The sequence below is a fragment of the Rhinolophus sinicus genome, chromosome 3 (genome assembly GCF_057876585.1).
Source record: "Rhinolophus sinicus isolate RSI-liver-muscle chromosome 3, RSI-T2T, whole genome shotgun sequence".
NCBI lineage: Eukaryota > Metazoa > Chordata > Mammalia > Chiroptera > Rhinolophidae > Rhinolophus > Rhinolophus sinicus.
Window position 1 is genome coordinate 177,762,725 of NC_142503.1, and position 19,451 is coordinate 177,782,175.

A 19,451-nucleotide genomic window follows, 5' to 3' on the forward strand; every position below is an offset into this window, starting at 1 on the left:
TCAGCAAATTCTGTTGGCAGAAGCAGGGAGGACGCCCCTGACTTGGGTACTCTATATTCGGCTCACAGGGACGACGCCCCCTAACCGGGAATCCCGATTGGCCACCGCGATGACTGCGGCCCCACCCCGTCATTGGAGAAAGTAAATAAAACCCTCCAATAATTTTGCAGTCGCTCCACCTCCGCAGTGCGCGAGGGGGTGTGACCAGCGCTGGGGGCGGGGTTAAGCAAAGATTGCCCTATGGGCGGGGAAATGAGACGGGACTGCGAGTTGGGGATTGGGTTTCTCTTTGGGGGCGTGGCTTATGGGTCCTAGCTTTCCCGCCGACGGTTGGCCACGTCACGTGACATGGGTTGGAAGATGGCGTCTCCCACAGACGGTAAGAGCCGGCTCGGCGATCCTTCACCTGCAACCTCCTTTGCTCCGCTCTCCGTCTGCCTCTCGAACTAACACTTCTTTCTTTGGCTCCTCTCCTTTCTCTTCCGCTTCTCTTCCTTGGGATGCGGGTGCGTCTTCAGATCGCCGATTTTTCACAGCGGCTCCGAAGGTGCCCTGTCTCCCTGCTGTGTACCAGGAGGGTGGAGGAGGTTACCCGCGAAGGTCCCATCCCGGGCCTTGCCCTTCCTTTAGCCCCATTTGGGTGGACCTGAGACCGAGGAGGAGATACTGCTGGAGGGAAAGAGATGACTTACCGTATGTAGCTTTCTCCTTCTGGGGCGCCCCATTAAGGGTCGGTTCTCTTACCTTTGATCATCTGGAGTGATTCTCTCAAACCCTAGCTGGGATTGGTGGCCGACCTCATCCCGGGACTGAAAAGGAAGGGAAACGTGATTCTTTCCTATCTCCCCAGATTGATACCGTTGCCCTGGCAGCAAGAGAAGTGGGAGACCTTCTCGGCCACTCGCCCTGAGAGTCCCCAGGAAAATGAGGATTGAGTTTTGTATTGCAATCTAGCACACGCCTCAACCTGTCTTGCTTCAGCTGTATGTGTTGTTTCCTTAAGCTGAATGAATGAACGATTTCTGCTTATATACTATTGTCTAAGACGCATGTCATCTCAGATAGCAACTAAGTGCTCATGCTCTCAATTCCCCTTTAGAGAGTTAGGGTCTTGCAGTCATTTCTGAACTCAGTTTTTACTTCCACTGCCCCCATCCCCACGTCCATTTCATTGATATGTGATTTTCCCCTCCTCAAACCAACACATTTTCTGTTTGGAAGGAATCTTAGAAGTTCATTTCAGGAATGAGGAAATTGAGGCCAAGAATGCTAGCTATATCAACTACCTGCTGTATGAAAGGCATAATGCTAGGTGCTTTCGGAGAGGACAAGATTAATTAAACATGTAAACACTTGCAGTTTCAGGTCTCATTTGAGATGTTGCCTCCCTGAGAGTCTTTCCCAGAACACATTTGCCCCTCTTCACCATTGTTCACTATCTCAGTATCTTCATTGTAAGCACAGTTATTCTGTTAACTTTGCCCCTTTCACACTAGATTATAAATTCCGAGTCTGCCTTGTTTATAGTTGGATCCTAAGGGTTTAGCATAGTGTCTGGCAAGCAGTAGGCCTTCAATGAACATTTATTGAAAGAATGATTAGGTATATACATAAATAATATATTACTTTGTCTTAAGTTTCACGTTTAACTGAGTCTTAAGTTTTTTGAGTGCAGGTACAGACTGTATAAGAAGTTATGGGTGTTCAGAGTCAAAAGAGATTCTTTTTCCTGCCTGGGTACTCGCTTGTTAAAATGTCCTTTTCTTGCCAGAAAAAAAGTGTGTGTGTGGGGGGGACATTAAAAAAGTCAGCCAAGGTAATGCGGAGTTATTGTTTAATGAGCAGTTTCATTTTGGGAAGGTGAAAAAGTTCTGGAGATGGATGGTGATGATGGTTGCACAACATTGTGAATGTACTTAATGTCACTGAACTGTACACTTAAAAATGGTGAAAAGGGTAAATTTTATATTATGTATCTTTTACCACAATTTTTTTTAAAAAGTCAGCCAAGTGATAGAAGTAGAAGTAATTGCTATAACAATTTTTAGTTAATTATGAGGTTATTTTTAGATTTATATGTTTTGGAGATTTTAGAGCTGTGTTTGTTGCGTTTCATTTCTCCTTGTCTTAATTTCTTTTTCCTTCTTTGGCCAGGAAGAGTATTAGAAACATATGTTTTCCTTTGGTCCATCTCCATTAATTATTTACACTCTTAATTTTTAAGTTTTCAGTCTCATCTTTTATAGAGTTTCGCCCTTCTCCACATAATCATTTTTTTAAATCTGACAAAATCAAGTTGAGCACCTTGAATTTAAATTCAGCTTCTAAATAAGTATCTCATCCTAAAACATTTCACTGCCTAGCGCTCTCACTTCTATTTTTAGTGTTCTACTTATCTCTGTCTTTAAATTTTAATTCAAATAATAATGGTTTGTAAAAGTTTAGGTAATTTACTCATTTCTCTTTTTAATGCTAAGTTTGCTGGGACTTCTTTGAAAAGGAGAAAACTGAAATCAAGTAAAGCCATCTAATTACTGAATTTATGAGAGTAAATCTCAAAGCAATCTGAGTTATGCCCCAAACTATGGTATCATAAGGCCATCCTTGTTGATTATTGGATCCTAGCCCCAATAAGTGTATTTTTGTTATGGTTGAGCTTCCCATGGTAATATCCCTTAGGAATTTGAAAAATTGACATTTTGTGTTACACACAGCTTTTCTTTGTTACCATTTTTGGAATGCTTTGGTTAAGGCAATTTATTAGAGTTGAGTTCTTTACCAATTTAGAATGCCATTGGAAATTCTCTTAGAATATTTGGGGGGGAAAATTCAGTTTATAGAAAAGCGTATGTTGAAAAAATTAAGACATATATACATTTTCAGGGAATAGGTCCATAGCTTTTTTCCCCCCAGATTTCAAAAGATGTGGCTTACCCAGAAAATGTTAAGAGCCACTGTTTATATCATTAAATGAACTAATGTATGTAACTAGTTAGTATACTCAACATACAGTACTCAATAAGTATTAACTGTTGTTATTAGGTTGGTGCAAAAGTAATTGCGGTTTTTGCAAATTTTTTTTTTTTTAACTTTTTAAACGTCACGTACTTTTGCACCAACCTAATAATATCCAGTACCTACCATGTGCCCAGACAAGAGTGGAGAGGAAATGGTGTCAAAGAATTAGGCAGGATTATGTAGGATTTTATAGGGCCTGGTAGGTATGCATTCACAAATTTAGCTGTGACGAAGTCCTTTAAGCTGGAGAGTGACTTGAACTGATTGACTTTTTTTTTTTTTTTTTTTTAAAGTCAGTTCTGGCTACTTCGTGGAAAATAGATTTGGGGGTAACGAAGGGAAGGGGGAAGGATGGGAAAAAGGAGGTCTGTTAAGAGGTTATTGAATTAGTTCAGGAGAGGAGTGATGTTTTCTTGGTTAATTAATTTGGTTTCAGGGTGTATTTTGGAGATAGAAACTAGTAGATTTATTAATGGTTGGTTATAGAAGCGGGAAGGAAAGAGAGGCATGAGGACAGCTGGGTTTTTGAGAACGGGTTCATGGTAGTGCTATTTCTTGAAATGGAGAGGACTGAGAGAGTATGGTTTTAGACTTAAGGGATTTTTCATCCCTGTAAATGTAGAGAGATGTCAAATAGCCACTTAGATATGTAACTCTGAAGTTTGGGGAAAGTTTGGGACTGGAAATATAAATATGGAGTGATTAGCATATAAATGATGGTAAAGGCTATGGGATTAGATGAGGTCTCCTTAGGAGACTTTAGGGAGGGAGTGAAGCCAGTCTACGATGGGGCCTGAGTAGAAGACAAAACTGAGGAAGAAGTCAGTGAGGAAGAAGAAAAGCCAGCATAATGGTTTCATAGAAGTGTTTCAAGGAGAGTGGTCAGTGTGCAAATGCTGCAGAAGGTCACATAAAAGAGAACAGAGAAGTTATCACTATATTTAGCAACATTAGTCATAGATAACCTTGACAACAGCAGTTTTCCATACGTATACGAGTAGAAGCCTGATTGTCGTGGGTTAAGGAGAGAAGGTGAGGTAAGGAAGTGGAGACAGCAGGGTAGACAACTCAAGAACTTTTGCAGTAAAGAGGGAGGAGGTAATGGGGTCAAGGAAGAGTTTGTTTCGAAGAAGGGAAATTCTATAGCAGGCTTGCTTGCTGTTGAGTGTGAGCCAGTGGAGAAAGTAGAAACTGATTGTGCAAGAGAGATGTTATTCATGATGTCTCTGACAAAGCGAGAGAAGATGCAGTTCAGAACTAGCAGACGAGTTTGTTTTTCTTGAAAGCAGAGACACTTAATTGATTATAACTTGGAGGAAAGTCTAAAAGTATGAATAAAGGTGCAGGTAGGTTTATTGATGCTCATTTTACCTAACGCCCCACTAAAATATTGCTCCCATTTTAGAGATCGGAAAATTGAGGTTTGATGAGGGAGAATGATTCATTTGTATAGCATTTAGTTGTAGTTATAGAACTCAGATTTCTACACTTCCAGGTGAGTGTTCCAATTTGTTACATTCTTTGAGATTGAAATGCTATAAAATATAAATTAACATGTTTTGTGTCTTCTTGGCTCATCTGGGTATTTTGTTCTAGGGACAGATCTGGAAGCATCTTTGTTAAGTTTTGAAAAACTTGACCGGGCCTCACCAGACCTTTGGCCAGAACAATGTAAGTTTTCGGTTTCTTTATATCAAAATCAATGTAGTTACTGAGAACCACTGAATTCTGTGGTCCAATGTTAAGAATAGCTATTTGGTGTTTAATTTTTTTAGGATGTATTGTGACTCGGGAAATGATAGGGAGCCCTTAAAAAATAATTATTTTTAAAAACTACATGTGTAATAAGTTTAGACAGTATGGACACATGTAATGTATTTCCTCACCTCCTTCAATCACTATTCTAAAATCACCCATTAATAGTTTGGTACAAATCCTTTTGACCTTTTTTATGCTTATTCAGATAAGCAAATAAAGATGTATTTTTAAGTATATAGAGGAGTTTAGGGGTTTTTTTTGTGGGGTTTTTTTTTTTTTTTTTTGGAGTAATGATGGGGCCATATGTACATAGTCTATAGCTTAATTTATTTCAGCTAGTAGTAATTTATTAATGGACCTTCCCATGTTAGTAGGTGTAGATTTACTTCATTCTTTTAAAGTATTTAATTGTATAGATATACTATAATTTATGTATTCATATACCCTATTTGGAAAAATAAGCTATATCCAATTGTTGATATTACAAACAATTTAATAATGAATATCCTTGCACAAATGTCTTTGTGCATATAGAAGAGAGTGACTGTATATGAGAGTGCCCGTTTACTCACATACCAGCTGACACTGAATGTTACTAATCTTTATTATTTTTATTTTGTATTTCTATTAGTGAGGTTGAACATCATTTTATTTTTAAATATCTGGTTTTTATTTTTCTGTTTTCTTATGTGATTCTTCCTGTGAGACATTTAAATGATTGGTTTGACAGAACAGCATACCTAAAAAGGAAATTTAAACTTTTTGGTAAGAGATATGGTATCTTGCCACTCTCCCATCCAGCTAATTCCTGATCCTTCATAGGTTCAGTTGAGGCATTATTTACTGTGAGAAGCTTTTCCTGCCCCTTCAATCTGATTTAGATTTTCTTTTGTGGGGGTGGGGGGGTGGGGGGGTCCTCCGGTAGAACCTGGTATCATTCCTGGAGCACTTAAACTATATTACAATTATTGATTTGCTCTCTCTCCTTTTCCAGACTGTAAGTTCCTTGAAGACAAGGCTTTTTTTTTTAATTATTATTTGAATCCTCTGTGCCTGGGGCATTAAAATGTTTACTGAATAAATAATGTTAACATTTTTTTCTTTTTAGTACCAGGAGTTGCTGAATTTGCAGCTTCTTTCAAAAGTGTAAGTAATATTTTACTTACCTAATGAAGTTTATCTAACATTTTGCTCCTTGATTAAAGTTCAACTATCATTTATTTTCAAGAATAATGTCATAATCTTCAAATCATTTTTTAACTATAGCCCTGGAAATCTGTTTGTATTGTCATCATGTTAATTGATGATAATGTCTTCCTCTGGCCAAATGCTCTATTTTGGCATTTTGACTTTGTCTATTTGCCTCTTGTCTTAGCTTGAAAGCTTTTAACATAAGGCAGTTGAAATATTTAATGTAACGCCAGTATTCTTTTTGCCCAAACTATGATTTTGAAGCTTTTATCTTTTGTTTATGTGATGCATTATGACCTTAACCTATGCCTCCTGAGAGGATTTTTGAAATTTCTCAGTGGCTCATCAGAAACCGAAGGAAGACATTCCACTAGAGCCACAACTTTTGTACTTCCAGGGCAGCAGGCAGTGTGCTAGATATCATACATGTGTTCTTTTATATATTCCCACGACCAGAAGAATATAATGATTATATTAGCTAGCTAGCACTTACATAGTATTTACCAGGTGCCAGGCACTGTTCTAAGTGCTATATATATATTATTTAATCTTCACAAAACCACGAGGCGTGGGTACTATTATTATCCCTATTTTACAGACAAGGAAAAGGCACAGAGAGGGTGAGTAGGGTACCTAAGGTTATAGGCTATAAGTGGCAGAATCAGGCTTTGAACCTAGTAGTCTGATTACTAGCATCCATACTCTTAACACCATACTTTTAAACATCTGAGCCTAATATTAAAAGCACTGACTGACAGAAACTTGGGCGTTAAGTTACTTGCCTAAGTTTTAGTGAGTGGCAAGTCAGGATGTGAATGCAGGTCTGTCTGATTCCAAAGCCCATGCTCTTTCTATTAAATCATTCTATTGGGGATTTGTAACATAACTCTCACAGTACCTTCCATATATGCTTAGCATTCTCTACTCATTATTTGAGTTAAATATTAAGGCCCCTCTGGGCCTGTGGCTTTCAGGTCTTATGAGAGTATTTGTTCAGAGGGAGTCTGACTTTGTAGCTGCTTTCATTTTTTTCAAGAGCTACAGTTGTGTGTAAACTGGCCTGTACTCCGTTAGCATTCAGTAAGGCCTAAGCTTGAGGAATTTAGGGTAGTGTAGGGCTTTGGAGTCTGACACACTGAAATTTGAATCCTGAATCTGCTTCTTAACTATCTCTGACCTGAGCAAGTTTCCTAACACTTTTGAGCCTTAGTTTGCTCATCTGAAACTACCTCAGAGGATTCTTAGTATAAAATGTCATAATGAATGAAAACACTTTGCAAAATACCTGGGACATAATAAATGATATATAGTAGCTATTATTATTAGATCAGCTTTTCTCTAGTAGATTGAGTAGAAAGTCCTGATTTAATTTTCTTACATTCTCATTCATACTGACTTTTCAGTTTAGTTAATTATATTTTGATAACAATGGAGTATTTTGAGTTGTAGGTGTAAATAAGTAGTTTTTAAGTAACTATTAGAGTATAGTGTTTTTTTGAAAATCTGATTAAGTATCTACACCTTTTCCTTAGAAGTGTGCATGTACATATTGTTTTGTTTCTAGGAGTTCAAGGTCATGCCAAGATCCCAGGTTAAGATCCCCTGGTATACTCTGTTTCTTTACCAGGGGTAAAAATGGTGAATGTAACCTAGAGCCTTTTAGGGGAGGTAGTAGAGGGTAGTGGTTTCTGAATTCAGACTGCATTGATTTTTGAATCCTGACTCTATTAGCTGTGTGACCTGAAGCAAGTGATATGTAATCTTCCTGTACATCAGTTTTTTCATTTATAAAATGAGGATAATAATACCTGCTTCATAGGGTTGATTTGGAAATTAAATGACATGATGCATATAAAGTGACTTGTCACAGTACCAAATAAATATTAATTTAAAAACAAGAAAAGGGCTCCAAGCTGAAGTAATGCTTCTCAACCGTACCCCTACCTGCACAACAGAACATTAGTGTGCAGCTGTGGAGCTTTTAAAAAATACATATGTAATGTTCCTCGCTCTGTTCTCTCCACTTGACCTTTCTCCAATCCCTAAATCAGTACATCTAGGATGTGGCCAGGTCATTTGTATTTTTCTGTTGTTACATGGGTGATTCTTATGTGCAACTGGGATTGAAAACTGTTGCCCAAAACCATTCCAAGAATGGGCTCTCTTTCAAAATTGTGTAAGTTCACTTTCGGAAATGAAAAGATAACTTAAAATTCCAAAGTTTTCTAAAGTGTCTACCATAAAATGAAATGTCAAGTAATGATCATTACAGTCTCCCTGCAAATTGAGAATTTTCTCATTCTTGATTCTTCTTTGAATCTTCTCCTCTGCTAGAGAATGTTACTTACTGATTATTATTTCAAGTAGTTTTCAGTTGGAGGCTTTCACCAGGACTGAATTTCAAGTAATTTGTTTCATTGCAAAACTAACCTGTTATGCTTGAAACAAGACTAGTAGTCAGATCTAATTCTTTAAAATCATTTCTCTGAGACCAACTTTAAAGATCAGCAGTATTATTTTGTAAGGTGACTATTTGGAGGCTGTGTGACAAGCTACTTAAGAAAGAATAGCGTCTCTTCAAACTTTGTATGTATCTGAATGGATATATTTTTATTTTTTGACAGCCTATTACCAGCTCTCCACCCAAATGGATGGCTGAAATAGAACGTGATGACATCGATATGTTGAAAGGTAAGCATTGCTGGTGACCTCTAACTTTTAACCTGACATTTATACTCCTCTATAGGCCACCTTTCCACTTTTTCTCTCACTATTCCCTTAAAAGTATTCTTAGCTTCAGTCAGACTGCCTGCTTAACCATCCTTATTAATAATTCTTCATGTCTAAATGCCTTTCTTTATTTTTCCATGTGTAGAAATCCTTCTAATTCAAGACTTGGTCATAATGATTTCTTTTGCTACTAAACTCCTTTAATAATACCCTTATTTTGTATAAAGCTTACAGTTCACAAAAAGCTCTCACATAAATTTTCTCATTTAATTCTCACAAAGGTCCTGTGAGTTAGGTATGATGATATCTAAGGTTCAGAGGTTAACTTAACGAATTTTGTTAGAGTTAAAAAATTTGAAGTCTTATTTTTTATTTTAAGTCTGGTCTCTTTCCACTATAACCAAGTGCCTTATTTAGAATTTACTGCCATATATTGTTGTCAGTACTAGTAATTGACAACCCTTCAGTGGGTTAAGACATGTCTTTTATTTCATTCTATTCCATCAATTTCTCCAATAAAGAATACTGTAAGTAGTGAATATTGTTGTTTGATAAATTACTTGGAACTCAACCACAAGTGGAAATTTAAATTAAAAAACATTAATTTTCCTTGATTTTGCTCTACTTTATTTATTTATTTTTTAATCATCCTTCCAGAGATAAGATTCATGATGGTTGTAAAGTAATAGACTAAAATTAAGGTAAAAATCTTGGACTCTTGAGCTATTTAAGCAGCTGAACACAGATCAAGGAAAGGCTACTACTTATGCCAGATATTGATAAAGAGTGTGGCATGATAAGTGGGAGAAAAGAACACCATTATTTGATTTCAGAAGTAATTCATTGTTCTGCATGAAATACTTAAATGCAGGTCCCCTCCTGTAACCATGGAAATATTAAGTCTCAAGGGCATTTTGGGTTCATTGCTAATGTTCCAAAGAGACATTTATATAATATGCCATCAGTGTGTATTTTCTAAGGAAACTTTAAATTTTTAATAAGGGATCATAGCGTTATCTTCCATGCAAACTGACCTGTGTCTTAAACCGAAAAGGAATTGGGTGCTATTTAAATGAAAATCTGTGAAAGTAAGTTTTTGTTTTTTGTTTTAAGCATACTGTTTTTTTATCTGGTAAACTTAACTTTTTGTATAGGTATTTGATTTGAAAGGGAAGTTTGAATTAATATTTAGTTTTTGTTTTCTAAACTTAGGGAAATGGGAAACAGTATGTGTTCTGTTGCTCCTTCATTATTAATTGAAGTAATGAGGACCTAAATGATAGTAGAGACAGTGTCCGTTTTGCAAGACAGCTCTGTCTGTAGGCTTTCTCAGTGCTGTCACTCACAAGGTTTCATATTTTAATGGTGGATTCATTTTGTATGATAGGCAAAATAAATGTTACAAAAAGGATTCTTAGGGTAAAACACATAATTTGCGATTGTATTTATGCTAACTCTCTTTTCATTAAGTGGGTAAGCTCACCTGAGGCATTTTGCCATAGTGGGGAAAAAAAGACTCATTGGGGTGTGTGTGTGTCATGGTAGGATGAAATGAGATAGGGATTCATTTTTCTACTTGTTTGATAGTAATTAAACTTGGAAACTTTTATAACAAGGGTTCCCAACCCGAATCAGTTGTTACTAGAGAACAATGGAAAGAAATGGTATTGAAATAAATGCTTCTGTTTCAGAACTGGGAAGCCTCACCACAGCTAATTTGATGGAGAAGGTACGAGGCCTACAGAACCTGGCCTATCAGCTGGGGCTGGATGAGTGTGAGTACCCAGATCACTTTTATTCCATGTTGCCTGTTGTGTATTTCATGATGAGTTCTAGCTATAATTCAGAAAGGGTTTTATGAAGGTAAGAAGTCACTGTAATCTAAAGTGTGCCTTTTATAACTGAGTTTGGAATAATAACTGAGTTTACTAAGTAACAAGTTACTTTTCTCTGTACAGTAAAAGTGTAATGGAAATCCTTTTAGTTTTAAGTGATAGAATGTCCAGTCAAACTAGCTTAAGCAAAAGAGGGTGTTTATTAGTCCACATAAATCAAAATTCCAGGAGTAGAAATAGCTTTGAGGCTATCTTTGAGGATCCATGACTCCTAATGATGTCATTAGGATTTGTTGTTTTTCTTGCTTTTGTTTTGTATCTCAGGGCTCTGTTTCACTCAGGCATTAGTCTTATTCTTTGCTGCTGCATGTAGCTTTTTCCTAGAACTGGGGAAGGCGACCAAAAGGAATTCTAGTTTATGTGTCTTTAAATCTCATAATCCCCAAAGAAAGGTCTTTTCTGAATGTTCCAAAAGAAAGGTCCTGGGAGTACTCTGACTGTTCCATCTTGCCTCACATACCTATCCTGGAACCAGTCAGGTAGCATGGAGCACTCTGATGACCAGGCTTGGGTCCTGGGTGCAGACCAGATTGGAAGGGTTAGTCTCTAACTCACCTCACACAGAATGGGAGGGAACAATTGGTTCTTCAAAGGAAGGGATACATCGCAGACCAAAAACATAATCTGCTACCATGAGTAAAAGTTCTCACTTATTCCTGTTTGTTCTTCATTCTTTTAGTTTAAAATTATTTCTTTATAAATTGTATCTCTTCCCATACTGTTTTCATTATAAAACTAGAAAAAGAATTATAGAAAATTCTACTATGTAATTGAAAGATACTCAACTTTGTTTTCAGTGGGTACCTCCTGAAACTTTCATAAATCCGCAGTTTGGAGAGGCTACTATAGCTTATATATTTTCTTCATAAATACAAGTTTTGTACTGATTTGAAGATGGATTAGAACAATCCTAAAAACAGTTTCATAAATTGTTTTTTTTGTTTATAGAGAATATTGTGGATTTGTTCACATCATTGATTTGAGCTACATCCAAATTCAACATTTCACTTTAAAATTTAATTTAAAGACTTCTAATTTTTGACTAATAGTCATCACTTCCTTAGCCCTCTTTATCTTTTTGTTATTTCCATTACTGTCATTAACAACTGACTTTCCTTTACCAAGGAAACATTTTTTAATCAACTACACAAATCAAGGAGCAGAGAACAACAAACTGCTTTGAGATATGGTTGGTAGGTGGTCTAGGTTCACTCACTGTGTGACCTACCTCTTCTCTGTGTACTGGGTGTTTCTCCTGATTAAAGTTTATGTCTTGGCAAAATTACTAATTACCAGCTATGTCATGGACTTTCAGGGTTTGTAATGAAAAGGCAAATCTGTGATTATTAAATTCATGAATGCAAGGCTTATATAGTATAGAAATTGATTTCTGTTTCCAGCTCTGGGTAATAAATGTTGTAATGATCATAATGATCAATCTTATCTCTCTGTCTATTTTTTTTATGAAATAAATTTTATGCCATCAAGAAGCTATATTACCGAATGTACTTATCAACAATATTATCTCTTGTTATTTATAGTTGAAATTGCTATATTTTCTCTGAATAGTTTTTCTGCTTTCCTACTGAAAAAGATAATGAAGTGGTTTGGGGTTTATTCCCCTACTTTTTGTTACGGAAAATTTTAAACATATACCAAGGTAGAGAGACTAAAATAATGACCTCATGTACTCATGACCTGGTTTCAATAGTCACCATGGCCAATCTGTTTCACTTATACCAATCTCCCTTAATTATTTTAAAGTAAATCTCAGGCATCATATTACCTCATTGTCAACTAACTTCATATATGATTCCAAAAGACAAGGACTCTCCTTTTTTTTTTTTTAATAAAACCACAATTCCATTATTATGCCTAAAAAATTTTAACAAACTTGCTCAATATCATCAAATAGCCAATCATGATTCAGATTTCCCTGGATAACTCATAATTGTCTTTATACAATTAGTTTGTTTGAATCAGGATCTAAGAAAGATGTATACCATATTTAGTTGATAAGTCTCTTAATCTGTCACAGTTCCACCCCCCTTTTACTTTCCCTTGTCAATTATTAAACCTAGTTATTTGTTCTGTAGAATTTCCATATTCTAGATTTTGGTGCTTATATCCAGTGGTGATACTTAGTATTTTCGTTTATCCTTTTTTATTTCCTGCTAGTTGACTCTAAAAGCTTGCATAGATACAGGCATGATTTTTAGTTTGGCAAGAATATTTCTAAATGGTGGGGTATACATCCATCAGAAGGTATATCGTGTCTGTTTGTCTCTCTTTGTGATGTTAAGATTAATTAGTTGATAAAGTTATTATTAGCCTGATATATTATTCATTGTGAAATGTTCCATCAGCCTTACACCAAGAGTTTTAGCAGCCTTTGATAACTGCCTAGATCCAGTATTTTATTATAGGTTGCAAAATGGTAATATTCTAATTCTGTCATTCCTTTTTACTAGCTAGAATTTTTCTGTGATGGTCTTTATCTTATCAACTATTTATTATTATCTTCAAAGCTGTTCTTACTGCATAAATGGTTCTTTCTCTTTATCAGTTTTTAGAATAATGAGTCAATTCCCTCAGCATTGATAAAGTCTGTTTTAATGGCTTTCCGCTGAATCAGAAACTTGGTATGGTTTGTTTTAGTTTTTAATCCACACAGTTAAAATCATTATTACTGTTAAGTGTATTTCTAAAACTTAAGGCTTTGGAGGTGGGGGTTTTGAAATTACCGAATCAGCCACCTTAAACACTGAACTAAAACTCTGCAACAGAAATCCTCATTTCTGCCAGGTAAGTCCCATGAGTCCAGCTGAGATCTTTCAAAATTGTTTTCTAGTTCAAAATTCAGCCTTATTTAGACTTCTGCAGCAGTACTTTGCAACCAATTGTCATTTTCCTTCCTTGATCATAACGAATTAGCTGACATAGAAAATACTTTTTAAATTTAGAATTGGAAAGAATTACATTGATATGTATTGGACTTCTTAGATACAGTCTCTCTTTGTTTTATCGTGCATAATATATTTGCATAAAAACAAGATCTTTTTTTTTTGTCCTTACAGATTATTCATCTGCTCTAGGGCTTTGACATTTACTTGACACCCTAATCTGGTGTTTCAATGTCTCAATCCTCTTTCCTGCATTAATTGAGAGGATGACATGGATGAAAAATAAGCAATAGGAACTGATGAATCCCCAAGGACCAGTGATCCTGTTTTCATGCAAATATCTGTACTGATAAAGATGATGGAAAGAAAAAAAATGCGAAAAATATTTGTCCTCAAAACATGATTGTTTGTCACTTCCCCAGAGCATTGTTAAATGTTAGTACAGAAATAATGTGAACCTTCTAGCGTTGATAGTAACTAGATTGTGTCTGTGAAAGATGAACCTCGTCCTTTGATTTGGTACATGATTATGTCTCAGATAATCCTTTTGGTGTGCAGACTGGGGAATGCAATAATGTTTTGTGTAGGCATTTATTCTCCTCATGATTGGGGTCTCTTGGCTTGAGTTGGACAGTTAATTTATATGAAATGCCCATGAAATATATAGAAATACAAAAAATTGTAAACTGCCTCACCATATAAAGAATTCCATTTCTGTTACTACCGTCTGAGTTGTGTCCTTCCTGTTTTACTGAAACTGTTGTAGTCACCTTTAACCGATCTCCCTGCCTTTCACCTACCTCATCCCAGTCATCTTGTTTGCCACTACCAGATTAATTTTTCTAAAGTACCATTTCTTCTGTTTGTCCTTTGCGTGTAAGTCATTAGTAGTACTTCATTACCCATCTGATAAAAATCAGATTCCTTAGCATGGCATTCAAAATCCTCGATACCCTGGCTCTAGCCTTCTTTCCTACTTCTCCCTTACCAAAACACCCTGCACTGTTCCCATTGGAAATCACTCACTCTTCCCAGAACCCTTTCCCATCTTCTTAATTCTATGCACACTATTTCTTTTTCTCCGAAAGTTCTCCCTGACCTATTTCTTTTTTCTTTTTTTAATTTATTGGGGTGACAATTGTTAGTAATATTACATAGATTTCAGGTGTACAATTCTGTATTACATCATCTATAAATCCCATTGGGTGTTCACCACCCAGAGTCAGTTCTCCTTCCATCACCATATATTTGATCCCCCTTACCCTCATCTCCTCGACCTATTTCTAATATTAGAACTTTCATTCATCCTTCATTATTCTTCCCAGTATTTACCTTTCATCAGCCTTTCCTTTTCATACCTGATCTGGAAAGTGAACTCTCTTTTTTGGCCTCCCAAATTACTGTAGAGTAGCTCATTTGTTTCATTTGTGTGACCCTTTTACCATTCTGCGAGACTTTTGGCACATGTCTTATGTCTTGGATTGATAGTAACTACAAGGTAAGAATCATATTTTGGGGCTGTCTTTCTAGCCCATAGAGTAAGTACCTGGTATATAGTAAATGTGCAATGTGTATTTTTTGATTGAATGATTAACTGCAGATGCCTTCAAATGAATTGACAGAATTTTTCTAATGTCATCCATTGACTTAAAACTAAAAAGGTGGAAACTTCTAGAAATTGTTCTTTTCCTGGATAGTTTGTGTTTTAGTGATGAGAATTAATATTTGAAGGTCTTCATTACCCATATGATAAAAATCAGATTCCTTAGCATGGCATTCAAAATCCTCGATACTCTGGCTGTAGCCTTCTTTCCTACTTCTCCCTTACCAAAACACCATGCACTGTTCCCATTGGAAATCACTCACTCTTCCCAGATCCCTTTCCCATCTTAATTCTGGAATTTTTCCTCTTGTGACAGTGGATGATCAACCACATATAGTAAAGATAGCATGAAGTTTGTTGATAATGGTTTAGTTTTATCTTCTACCTGAACCCTACCTACTCCATCGCTATTAGGACCCAGGTATGGTCCTGATTTAGTCTTGTAAGTTACAACAGTATATAGCTTGCTTTACTAAGACCCATTGAAATATCATGAATCTTACTGCATACTACTGATAATCAGCATTTTTTACTCCAATAATAATAATAATAATAATAATCTCCTGTCTTAAGGCTACCAACCTTTTAGTAGTCATGCACATTACTTACATACTGACTATATTCAAAATATTTTAAAATAGAATGTGAAAATCGGGAAAGCAACAGATCATGCCATTTGAAACCAGGGCTAAAATTTGGGGGCTCTGATGCATTGTTCTTTTTTCTTTCTTAGTAACAGCTTTATTGAGATGTAATTTATATACCCTACATTTCACTTATTTGTAGGGTGCAATTCAATGAGTTTTAGTATATTCAGAGTTTTGTAACCATCACACAATCAATTTTAGAACCTTTTCATCACTCCCAAAAGAAACGCTGTACCCATTAGCAGTCACTCCCTATTCCCTCTCCCCAAGCTCTACAGGCCTAAGAGTAGGACCGATAAATGAGTTGAGTAAAATTACAGGATATAAGATGCATGTAGAAAATTAGTTGTATTTTGCTACAGTAGCTAATCTGCTTTCTGGCTGTATGAATTTACCTAGTCTGGACATTTCGTATAAATGAAATCATACATTGTGTGGTCTTTTGTATCTGATTTCTTTCACTTAACATAATGTTTTCAATGTTCTTTTATGTTGTAGCATGTATCAGTACTTCATTTCTTTTTATGGTTGAATAATATTCCTTTGTATAAATATATTTATTCACCAATTATCCACATTATATTTACCCACCAGTTGATGGCTATTTGGATCGTTTCCACTATTTGGCTAGTATGAATAATGCTGCCATAAACAGTTATGTACAAGTTTTTGTGTGGTCAGATGTTTTTGTTCTCCTGAGTTTATAACTAGGACTGGAATTTCTGGGTCATATATTAACTCTACATATAACCTTTTGAGGAACCATCAGACTGTTTTCCATACTGGGTGTACCATTTTACATCCCTACCTGCAGTGTATGGAAGGTTCCAATTTCTCCACATCCTTGCCAATATTAGTTATTTGTTTAAAAAAATATCATTATATCCGTCCTAATGGATATGAAGTGGTATCCCATTGTGGTTTGGAATTACATTTGCCTAATAACTTATGATATTGCACATGTTTTCATGTACTTATTGGTCAGTTGTGTGTCTTCTTAGAGAATTGTCTATTCAGAACTTTCGTCCAATTTTAAATTGGATTATTTGTGTTTTGATGTTGTACCAAAGAAACCATTGCCTAATCCAAGTTCCCAAAGATTTATGCCTATGTTTTCTTCTAAGAGCTTTGTAGTTTAGCTTCTTAGTCCATTTTATGTTAATTTTTGTACATGGTGTGAGGTAGGGATCCAAAATCATTCTTTTTCATGTTGCTATCCATTGTTCTGGTACCATATGTTGAAAAGACTATTCTTTTCCTCTTGAATTATCTTGGCATCTTGTGAAAAATCAATTAACCACAAATGTGAGGGTTTACTTCTGGACTTTCAATTCTATTCCATTTATCTATATTTCTATCCTAGCCAGTATCTCACTGTCTTGATTACTGTAGCTTTGTAGTAATTTTGGGATTGGGATGTGTGTTTTCCAGCTTTGTTCTTTTTCAAGATTGTTTTGGCTATTCTGAGTCCCTTAAATTTCCACAAGAATTTAAACTTGTCAATCATTGCAAAGAAGTCAGCTGGGATTTTGATAGGGATTGCATTGAATCTCTAGATCAGTTTGGGGAATATTGCCATCTTAATAATATTAAGGTGATTCATGAGTTTGGTATGTCTTTCTATTTATTTATGTCTTTAATTTCTTTCAACAATGTTCTGCAGTTTTCAAAGTATAAGTTTTACACTATATTTGTTAAAATTTATTGATAAGTATTTTATTTTTTGATGCTATTATAAATGAAGTTGTTTTCTTAATTTCATTTTCAGTTTGTTCATTGGTCCTGTAGAGAAATACAGTTAACTTTTATATATGCATTTTATATCCTAAAACTTTATTTCAACTCATTCATTAGTTCTAATTGTCTTTCAGTAGATTACTTAAGATTTTCAATACACAGAATCAGGTCACCTGCAAATAAAGAGTTTTACTTCCTCATTTCCAATCTGGATCTTTTATTTCATTTTCTTGCCTAACTGTCCTGGCTAATAAGTCTGGTACAGTGTTGAATAGAAGTGGCAAGAGTGGTCATGCTTGTCTTCTTCCAGATCTCAAGGAGAAAGCGTTGGGTTGTTAGCTGTGGGGTTTTTTTGTAGATGCCCTTTGTCAGGTTAAGGAAGTTATCTTTTATTCTTAGTTTGTTGGGTGTTTTTTTATCATGAAGAGGTGTTGAATTTGATGCATTTGTTATTGATTACACTTTCCATATACTCTAAAATAAATAAAAATCCCAGTTTATTTATCCTCACTTAATAAATTTGTTTGAAAGGATTGGTTTGAAATTACCTTCGTACTGTAAAGAAAAGGTTAGCTACAAGTTATTAAGTAAGATCACACTGAGTATATTACCATCTAAAAAAAGTTTTAACAAATGTAGCTTATTTTGATATAAGCAGTTGCTTCTGCTAATTTATAGTCTGATCCCTGCATGTTCATTTAGCAGTTTCAGTAGGACTGTTATTTGGCTAAATTTAATCACTTACCATAGTTTTTAAAAGAAACATTTTATTGTAAACAGAATTGAGACTTCCCCGTTTAAACTTGATCCTTCGTCCTAGTAATCCACATCGATGAAGTTGTCTGCACCAGCAACTATTTGGTACAACTTGCTTTGGTGATAGTACCAAAGAAAAACTGCTGCTGCAAGCTAGCCTGTGGCGTAGTAGACTTCTTGACCCTCTAGGCATGTGAGTTTTGGAAAAGTGGCCACTTATATTTAGAAATTGTTTCCCATCGAGATAAAATTTGAAAGAACGATTAGCTCTGTTTTTTATTTTAATCTATGAAGGAGGGCAGGGAGAGAGTAACTGGGACTCTTGCACCCTGAATATTCTTCATTGTGGCTTCACATCAGAGTTGTTTGTCTGGCTTACTTTATAAAGTCTGTTCAGTTCTACCTCTATCTATAATAGTTAAAAATTAAATTAACTGCAGTTGACTGACTGAAAAGAAAAATCACCTAGCTTTTAACCTCTAGATGGCAGCATGAGTCTTACTGTAAAACTAGTTTTTTCCTCTACCCACGTCTCTTGAATTGGGTTTCTGATTTAGGTTAAAAAATTTTGTGACTTCACCAGACTACTTGCTTTACTTTGTTGCTTGATTTTTAGCTTTTTGTTTTCCTTTTCATCTCTCCATCTTTTTTTTCCCCAAACAATTCCTTTCTTAAGCAATGTATATTTTTGATGCTCACCGTCCTTTTCTCTATTGTCAGAAATAACATTTCTCTTTTGATTAAGGAGATTGATAGATAAAATTTCTCAAAATGTGGTCGTTTAATTCATTACCTTCTATACTTGGATATAAAACCCTCAAAATGGTTCAGCTTTCTCGTCTCGCCTTATCTTGTTCTGTTCTTTGACTCTTCTGGTTATTGTGTAATATCAGACAATGTCTTATTAAGTTAAAACAGGAATGTTAACTAAAATTGATGAAATAAACTTGAACTAAGTCCTTCAAGAAAAATTTAATTGTTTTAAAATAAAGCTTTAAAATATTTAGCCATTTTGAGTGATGAAATATTGTAATAGCAAAAGATGAAGTATTCAAGTCAGCAGTTGTTTGAGTGCCTACTTCCTTCAAAACTCTGCAGGGGCTATGAAGATAGATGAGACATAAGTACTCCCTTGTACAGATTAAAATCTAGTAGGAAAGGGAGATAAGACAATTAAGTAAATGATTCTTAATAGAAGGTAGAAGAGATAAGC

The 19,451-nt window shown here is 35.5% G+C and overlaps 1 protein-coding gene across 3 annotated transcripts in view; it reads left to right on the forward strand.

The window, feature by feature from the left end:
• The first annotated feature begins 246 nt into the window (after nt 1-246).
• Nucleotides 247-19,451, forward strand: part of LIN52 (lin-52 DREAM MuvB core complex component) — a 91,393-nt gene continuing 72,188 nt past the window's right edge. Inside the window, exons 1-6 of one of the 3 annotated variants that reach the window (XM_019733684.3) lie at nt 247-379; nt 4,615-4,689; nt 5,885-5,922; nt 8,592-8,658; nt 10,389-10,472; nt 13,670-14,215. In XM_019733684.3, coding sequence (XP_019589243.2) covers nt 349-379; nt 4,615-4,689; nt 5,885-5,922; nt 8,592-8,658; nt 10,389-10,472; nt 13,670-13,695 — 321 coding nt within the window. In that variant the 5' untranslated portion in view covers nt 247-348 and the 3' untranslated portion in view covers nt 13,696-14,215. Of the gene's footprint in view, nt 380-518; nt 694-4,614; nt 4,690-5,884; nt 5,923-8,591; nt 8,659-10,388; nt 10,473-13,669; nt 14,216-19,451 lie in introns of those variants that run through there. The other 2 variants (XM_088797402.1, XM_019733682.3) reach the window with 2 other exon arrangements.